The sequence below is a fragment of the Ipomoea nil genome, unplaced genomic scaffold (assembly GCF_001879475.1).
Source record: "Ipomoea nil cultivar Tokyo-kokei standard unplaced genomic scaffold, Asagao_1.1 scaffold1043, whole genome shotgun sequence".
Lineage (NCBI taxonomy): Eukaryota > Viridiplantae > Streptophyta > Magnoliopsida > Solanales > Convolvulaceae > Ipomoea > Ipomoea nil.
In genome coordinates, this window is record NW_017617471.1 from 9932156 (window position 1) to 9941089 (window position 8934).

Below are 8934 nucleotides of genomic sequence, written 5' to 3' on the forward strand. Positions count from 1 at the left end.
GTTAAAAGGTAAAATTTTATTTTCCATTTTTCTATTCTCCGTTTTATTTAAAAACTGGAGAATACATTGTTTTGTTACAGACTCAAAAATCATAGGGGATGGACATCATTGGAATTATCAAATTAAAGTCCGAAATTTGAACTGAATATTAACTTGTGCGTGAACCCAAATAGTAATCAATGGAATAGTTATCGATTCAGATATTTTATTTAAAATTATGATAACAATGAAGGCGAATAACTGGGTTAATTAAATTAGATGAACAATGGCATGTTATGCTTTTGTAAGTATACTTAGCCTCAAATATTGATTACTGCACCATTGAACTAAACCCATGCGGACAAACTTTTGTAAGTATACTAAATTTACAATGAGCATATGTATATCCATTTTGTGTTCACCTTCTAGCCACAAAAGGAAAAGAGAAGAGAAGAACTAGTGAGGTGCTTTAATTTCTTCCCAGAAATGTTGATCAGGGTGGCATATTTTCTCTGCATTGCTTGGAGCAATGGCTAGGTGGATCAGACAAGACTTAGCTCATCAGATACAGCAGCAGTGGCGGCATCGGGCATATTCGACGATTCAGCAGCGGCGACGAGCTGTTTTCGCAGTGTCACGAGCTCTTCTCCGGCACTGCATATATAGGCCGACGCTTGCCTGCCCGAAAGCGTTGCTCCTTCCATGCTGTCTATGTAATCCTGAAGAAATGCAGTGTTTTAGAATGGCAAAGAGAGATAGATATATCAATTTTATATGTATGTATGTATGGATGTTCTCATCTTGCCCCTGCCCTGTTGAGCATATAACCATTAATGTGCAATCCAATTATCAGCTTAGGCTTTTAGTTGAGATGGAGCACATGCCTCAATTTGGGTACAGTGTGACTAGAAAGAACTGACTTTACCTGTTTTGTATAAGACCCCGCGAGGAAGAAATTCTTCACTGGCGTTTTCTGATCAGGTCGGAATGGATCTTTGCCGGGCCCTTCTCGGTATAAAGATTGCCCGATTTTGACAACCGATGACCATGTGACTTCCAAGCCTTGGGAGGATGGGAAAAGAGTCAAAACCTGAGTCCAAGAAACCATTCAAACGAGGATATATAAATGATTTCGGACCAAAAAGGACACAAGCGAGATGATGATGATAACCTGTTCGGATACTCTTCTTATAATTTCATTGTTTGGTAGGGGCATGTAAGGATCACCGGGCGTAAGGACACATCTAAAGATCGCCAAAGACGAGAAAATGAGCAACGACGTGTATAACAAGAAGGTATAAGTTAGTAATCTCAAGCACGATTCCTTACTGGAGCAACGAGCCTTGACCCTCGATGTAATAATCCTCGGGAGAAGTCAGTGCAAGATCTGCGAAGCAAGAGAAATCTGCATCCGGTGTATATAGGAGATTATCCAAGCCCGTTGCCCGCCTCAATTGCCTGATAGACGTTACATTAATCCGGGCATCATTATATGTGGGCAAGGAACTGTTATATGTGAATGTTTAAGGTAAAAGCTAACCTCGAACGCTCCAAATCTTGCAATTCCGTAACCCAACCATTGTATCTAAGTTGCACCGTAACTACAGGCACTCCAACCAACTTATAAATATTATCGAAGAATTCCCACTCCCTCCAATCCTTGGGAACTAATCTCTTAATTCCCGGCACATCACATGCTGCAACATAGGCATCGGCTTTTATTATTTTCTTCTGAGTAGCCTGCGTAGACATATTCATCACTTATTATCAAACGTTCAGGCTATTGTCACTACACAAAATGGAACCTTTTTCACATGATAAACAGAATCATCTTAACATAGAAAGGGAGAAGAATATGAGAGGAGAAAACGAAATAAGCTTTAAAAGAATCATCTCGAAAAGAAGCAAATTGACCTTTGATATGGCAAGACCGGTGATATATGTACTTCCATCAGAAGATCTCTCGTAATGTATCTCTCTACATCCCCACCTCAGATGAAACCTGTGGAAAACGAAATAGAATCAATTCACTATAACTAAACAGTTTTGAAGCCAATGATTAATTTTCATTTGAGTATATAAGTGAAAGATTCATAATGAGAAGTTGTTTCTGTACGTGCAACTTTACCTGCCTCCTTTATCCTCGATGTACTTTCTGATCGGGCCACTCAAATAAAGATCGGGAGAGCCTTTAAGCATCCGCAAGAGAGAAGCCTCGGTCTTAGTGGCAAACAGTGAAAATATAGTAAGCATACAACGAGCACTAATATTGTCACAATCAATGAACCCTAACGCATAGGCAACAGGGTCCCACATCCGCTGGATACTTGCACGTGTTCCCCCTTTAGACATAAACCAGTCGGAGAAGCTTATCTGAAAGTAATACGCAGGTAATTTCAGCAATAAATGCAAAAAAAACACGGGTTTCTCCCAGGAAAACAGACATTAAATCTCGTGCAATTAAGGACCAATAAACATGTGAAGATGATCCTACACTATCTAAATCACGAATGTCCCTCATCGCTCCATCAGGATCCACTAGAGCCCGGACTACAGGACTAAGGGCGAGTGCCAAAGCATTTCTCGCTTTATCATAAGGCTGCCAATGAAAGTGAAGAAGAAATTAGCGTAAGCAAAATGGTTTCATGCTCACTTCAAGTCCAGGAATACAATAATGCTTTTACCTTGAGCTGATTTGTGGACAAAAATGCTTGGATACCATGCAAGGGTGCTCCAATAGGAAAGCGGAAATCAAGCTCTGCAGTTAAAATATATAAAAAAAAATTCTGGTATCACTATAAATGAAGGCAGGATCCTTCAAAAATGCCGAAGAAAATTTGAAATTTAGAACACTGAACGGAGATATATTAGAGATGGCATAATCATACCCCCAATATCACCCCCTTTATTCACAAACGTGTGAGTATGATCCTTAACCAGTAGATTTTTTTCAGCACCCACCTATATCATACAAAATACATGAATAGACAGTATAAGTATCAAACTTGCACTGAATTTATAAATTTGGTAGGTATGGACTAATACTTTTGAGGGAGAAATAACAAAAAGAAAGAAAAAAAAAACAAAATTATGTGCATTCATCAAAATAAGTATGGACGTAACAAATATAACTGCAAGAAGTAATCTGCCTTCACCTTTTTCATCAAACGGAATAGGTTATTATAGCAACCAAAAAACACATGCAATCCCATTTCGATGTGATTCCCACGCCTGTCAACAAAAGAGCCCACTTTTCCACCAATAAAAGACTTCGAATCATAAATGTCTACCTGCAAAAGATATAAACAACATTTCATAATTCTAGAAAACAATCAACTGTTTTTAAGAAAATAGCGCTATGATGAAAAAGTTATATGAAAATATTATAAGTCATAGAGTGATATGATGCTGGTTATTTATTGTTGAGTTGGGTAACCAGGAAAAATAGGGCTAGGTCGTAACCTCGTGTCCTTGATCCAAAAGCTCAACAGCAGTTGACATTCCAGCAAGGCCAGCTCCGATAATTGCCACTTTCAGCTTTGGTCCTCGATAGTGTTCGGGTTCTGGTGGAAATAACCCTTTTGGAGCTGAAAAGGAACAATCATTCAGCAATAGTAGATGAAAAAGGGTACGTAAAACTGTATTCACAAGTTTTAAAGAACACAAAGTAAAGAAAATACTTCATCGAAGAAAAAAGAGTTTGTCTTTACTCTTTAACACAAGTTCAGGGAGAAAACAAATATCAAGAATTGGCAGCTCTATCAATGCAGGTATGATAATTGTAAGCCCACTAAAAGGTAAATCCAATTTATCAGATTAATTTATAAGACCAGAAAGACATCATCTTTGAACACTTAGTTCTGGGCAGCCTTAAAATTCTGATCCTCCAACCAAACTACTATCTTAACATTGCCATAAATCGAAATTGATTTCTACAAATTGAAAAGAGTACTAAACAACAACCAATCTGTACCCATAAACACTACAATTACTCAATACACAAAGCATCTGTTCAATTTATCCAAAGTTAGATAAAATTGGAAACACCTTTCAAGAGAATAAGAAAGCTGAGAACTTTACCAAAAGAACAAAAAGAAAATAACCTTATCAACAAGATAACACAAAATTATCACTGAGCTCCACAAGTTCCCATCTTTATAACTACATATAGTCGAGTAAATAATCTAGAGAAATTTACCGTTGGTGCTCATGTCAGAAACCATGGAGTCCAAATCAGAGCGGATAACAGACTTCCGGGACCTCAAGCCGGTTGATACCCGGAGGCCACTACGGAGCAATAATCCGGTAGACCCAGACCGGAAATCAGTCCCCTTTCGGGTCGCCGGAAAACATATAGAAGCTGAAGAAGCAGCAGCCATGTCGTCTTTAGAGACAAAACACAATTATCAATATGGGTATGTGTAGAAAATGAAAAATTGAGAATTAAGAGTGAAGAAAGAGCTTTATAGGGGGGAGAGTTAGAGAGGAAAAGGGGTATCTAACTATCTAAGGAGCAGAAGATGCCAAGGGGGACACAATTTGGCTGGGAACGTAACAAGAAAAAGAAAAAGAAAAAGAAAAAAAAAAAAAAAAAAAAAGAGGAAGAATTCTTAGAAACAGCGGACTGGCTGTTCGGCTTTGTTTAATACGTTAATTTGTTTGGTGGGTGTTTGTGTTTTTGGAGGGTACTGCAAGTGTGGTGGATGAATGTGAATGATGAGAGAAGCGTCGCCGGTCGCCTCCACCACCACCGCCTCTAATGGTAATGGATAGTGCACTGAACTAAGCTCACCGAACACCACGTACACATATATACCAGGATGGCAATTTCAATTCGTCATCCATCTAAATTTATCTGGCAGGGTCAAATTTTTCAGGTGATAATGGATGGTGAGTTGGGACTTGGGAGTGAATCTTAAAAATGTAAATTCACTATGAATTGGGTTAAATTTGAGTTTTATGTACAAAACTCGTGTAGAATCACACCAGACCCATTATATTTAAAAAAAAAAAAAATTATAGGTTGATAAGTGATGATTATCTCGGTGGACACCTACACGGTTACACCCGGTGGAGTGAAGGTAAATTTTGAGAAAATCTACCCGCTGCGAGATGGGGGCAAATCATGGTGAATACGGATGCAAAAATGACGTCGTTTTAATAAAACGCGCGTCTCCCCTTAAAAAAAAAATCAGGTTCGATTCCCAACAACAACATATGAACTAAAATTTCATAATCGATGAACTATAATTCCATAATCGATGAACTACAATTCCATAATCTAATTTATGAACTAAAAATTCCAGAATGAATGAACTAAAATTCCATAATCTATAAACTAAAATTTCAGAATCGATGAACTACAATTCTATAATCGATAAACTATAATTCCATAATCAATGAACTATAATTCCATAATCTTGAACTAAAATTCCAGAATGAATGAACAATATAATGTTGTTGCTGGGAATCGAACCTGAATTTTTTTTAAAGGGGAGACGCACGTTTTTTAATAAAACGACGTCGTTTTGGCATCCGTATGCACCATGCATGGTGCATACGGATGCACAGCATAACGATTGGAGATGGGGTAAGTAGAGAAAACATAAAATGAGTCGAATAATGAATGTAGCCCTCTCCAACCCATCCCGACCCATTATCATCCCTAATATAGATTTATGCTTTGCTACTAAAGTGTACATTATTTAATTTGCAAGCCAATTATAGAGCTTTACACTCCCACCAAATACCAAAAATACTTACTTTCTTATTTGTGTTAAAATAAGTTTCACTCAAAATGTTGTTTCTTCTCTCCAAGTTTATCTAGGTCAAATTAGCTCAAATAGAGTCAGTTTTAGATAGCCAGATCATTAACATCAAAGAAGCTTCAGGTTCTTCCAATGAATTCAACTTCAATCTTGTAACACAGTTTGCGATTCTAGTTTCTTTTAGCATTGTTAGAAAAGTTGTTTCTATGTCTGACTGTAAAGAATGTCTTATCATTCTATCGATCTTTATTGTAACTGTTTTAACTTATGATTGATGAACTAGCTCTTTATTTTCAAAAAAAAAAAAACTTATTTTCTTTATTTTTTTTCATTTATTTTAGATTTGATTTTTCTTGTTTACTAATACTTTTAACATAATTTAAATTATATAAATTATATATATTAATAAAAAAGTTAATTAGATCTTTCTCTTTCTTTTTTTTTTTTTTGCAAAATTTATTTTGTTTAATATTTTCTTATTATTTTAAATTTGATTTTTCTTTTTCAATCATATTTTTAAGGTAGTTTTTAAATATATAAATTATTTATATTACTAATACAAAACTTAATATTATGAAAAATAGAATTGTAAATAATTTCAATATTAAAAATAGAATTGTAAATAATTTCAGTTAAGTCTGGTTAACTGAATCAAATATAATACTATTGATCTTTTTTTAGGATCAGAATACTATTGATCTATTATTGATCTATTACAAGATAATATATATTCTATACGCACTTCCCCTAAGTACTGCACCCCAAATAGCCCAAATAGCCAATACCCCATCACCGTCACCGGGGTTCGATCATGTGACCTTCTATCCAGGAGAGCACAGAGGTGTCATCTGAGTACAATGTGCTTGGTTTGTCAAATCTCATTTAATTTAGCAAAAAAAAAAAAAATGTAACAATGAAAGATAGGGATTAAGGGTTTCTTTTTTTTTTTTTTTTTTTTTGAGTAACAAAGAAAACCTACCGTTACTATCCTAGCCACTTCTACATGGAGTCGATGGTATAAAGAAGAACAAACAATATATTCATTTTTAGAAAAATTAACCAAACAGAAAAAATATGATTTCTTAACTTTCACCCAAATAATATATATATATATATAATTTTCTGACCTTTAGGCAAATATTAGAAAATTAAATTATTTTTTAAAAAATAGTCATTTTTTAAAGATCATTTCCAAAAAAAAACAAAAAAAAAAAAAAAAATTCTCGTTTCAAATGGGCCATAAATATATTTTCAGGTCAAAGTGGAGAATATATTATACTTATACTTATTATAAGATGGAATAGGTGGTCAAAAGACCCAATAAATATAGCAATAATATTCGCACGAGCTTAATTCAATTATTTAGTGGGTAGTATTTGGATGAGGAAATATAGCAATGATTGTCCAAAAAGGGTGGTGAGTAGGTGAATCGTGACTTAAAGTCACGAGTTTAATTGTTATTAACATCTTTTCGATTGAATTTATCGCACAAAGTTTTTATAATATAATTTATTTGTATAATTTGTATGCTATTACACAAAAATAAATATTACCACCATCTTTCTAATCTTAATTACTATTCCGATCAAATAAAATTTGAATTTTTTTTTTTTTGAAAGGAATCAAATTTGAACTTATTTGCTTCTATTACAATCTTAAATCTGTCTATAACAAATGGATCAATACTCAATAATCAATACACATTAAACAGAATTCCCGCCTTAACCAGCTTATATACTGCATGTGATTCTTTAAGAAAATAAAATACTCCTTAAAATAACAACTAGTATAGACATGCACGAATGCATCCTTCCATCCTACTTGCAATATTTTTTTTTGCTTAAACCCATTCCCATTTTCAATTTCAATCAAACACTCCCTAGGTCTATATTAAGTGGATCAATACAAATTAAGTGGATTTCTCCGCTTACTCAGCTTGTATAGTACGGTTATGTAAGAAAAACAAAATAAAAACTAAACATAAATGGATCTTCTCAATATACTTACAATTATTTTCTTGCTTGAACCAAACACCCACAGGTCTATATCACGTAAATCGATACACATTAAGCGAATTTCTTTGCTTACCAAACTTGCATAGTGTAATTATGTATGAAAAAAATAAAATAATAGGTAGACATAAATGCATCTCGCAAATTTTTCCTGCTCTACAAGCCTGCATATATAGTGCAATCATTTAAAAAAATAAATATGAATAAAAACTAGACATAAATACATCTTCCCAACCTACCCAAATACCGGGGGCGTAATTAGTGGGTCCTTGAAAAAAATAATAAAACGAAAATTAGACATAAATACAAGTTCAATTTCCAACCAACTTTTTCATGGATTCCTGCAATTTGCTTTCATTAATTTTTGGAACTTATACTTTACTTCACCTAAAAACCAAAATTCATGCAATTTGATCTTCCATCTGTCACTATAAAAAGGGAGATTAGGATGAACATTAACAAAGCATCCTCAAAAACATCTCATAAAAATTATACTTAAAACAAATGATTGCCAATAAACATAACATGAATCTCCTCGTTCTTGCACTGGTTCTCACCCTCTCCACATTATCATCATCATCCTCTTCAAAGCTCCCAATGGTAGAAATCGCCAATCAATACAGCAAAACCATAAGAGTAAACTGTAAAGAAATGGGCGCCGTTGATCTATCACCAGGCAAGAAATTCTCATTTGAAGCTACACTGATAGGCGGAGAACCAATTCATTGTTTCTGCACTTGCGAGAACATCTATGCTGACGTGGTTCCATATGATCCAGAAAGAGATAATACACATCCAACCAATATCTATTGGAAGGCAACTAAGGGTGGGTTTTATATTAGTTATGATAAAACTCACTGGAAATTTGATGCGCCCTGGGACACTGAGTAATTTCGCTGTTTTTTGTTTAATGTTAAAGTTTTATGTGGTTGATGATGATCTATGTTATCCTTTTGAATTTTCATAGTTACAGTGTTGTGCAATGTGAGAAATAATCTTGTGTATGTAGATACTTGATGAGAAAATGGAGTATATATTGTAAGTGTACAAAGGATACACATTTAATTACATTTAAACTGGCTAAATTATTTTCAAAACATAGGTATTTTGGTAGACTCTATTAGATTCTGGATAAACATTTTGGTATATGTTTATTTTTTGTATATTGAATATAC

General features: G+C 34.4%; 1 protein-coding gene across 1 annotated transcript; it reads right to left on the bottom strand.

The window, feature by feature from the left end:
* Positions 1–221: 221 nt before the first annotated feature.
* LOC109182207 (zeta-carotene desaturase, chloroplastic/chromoplastic) lies at positions 222–4767 on the bottom strand. Its single transcript, XM_019332311.1, has 13 exons — positions 4178–4767; positions 3442–3566; positions 3135–3269; positions 2868–2940; positions 2664–2737; positions 2474–2578; positions 2108–2352; positions 1894–1981; positions 1520–1719; positions 1309–1437; positions 1151–1223; positions 905–1069; positions 222–698 (listed from the first exon to the last, which is right to left on the bottom strand). The coding sequence occupies exons 1-13, from the start codon at positions 4356–4358 to the stop codon at positions 522–524; spliced, it is 1770 nt and encodes a 589-aa protein (XP_019187856.1). The 5' UTR covers positions 4359–4767; the 3' UTR covers positions 222–521.
* Between the last annotated feature and the right edge of the window lie 4167 nt (positions 4768–8934).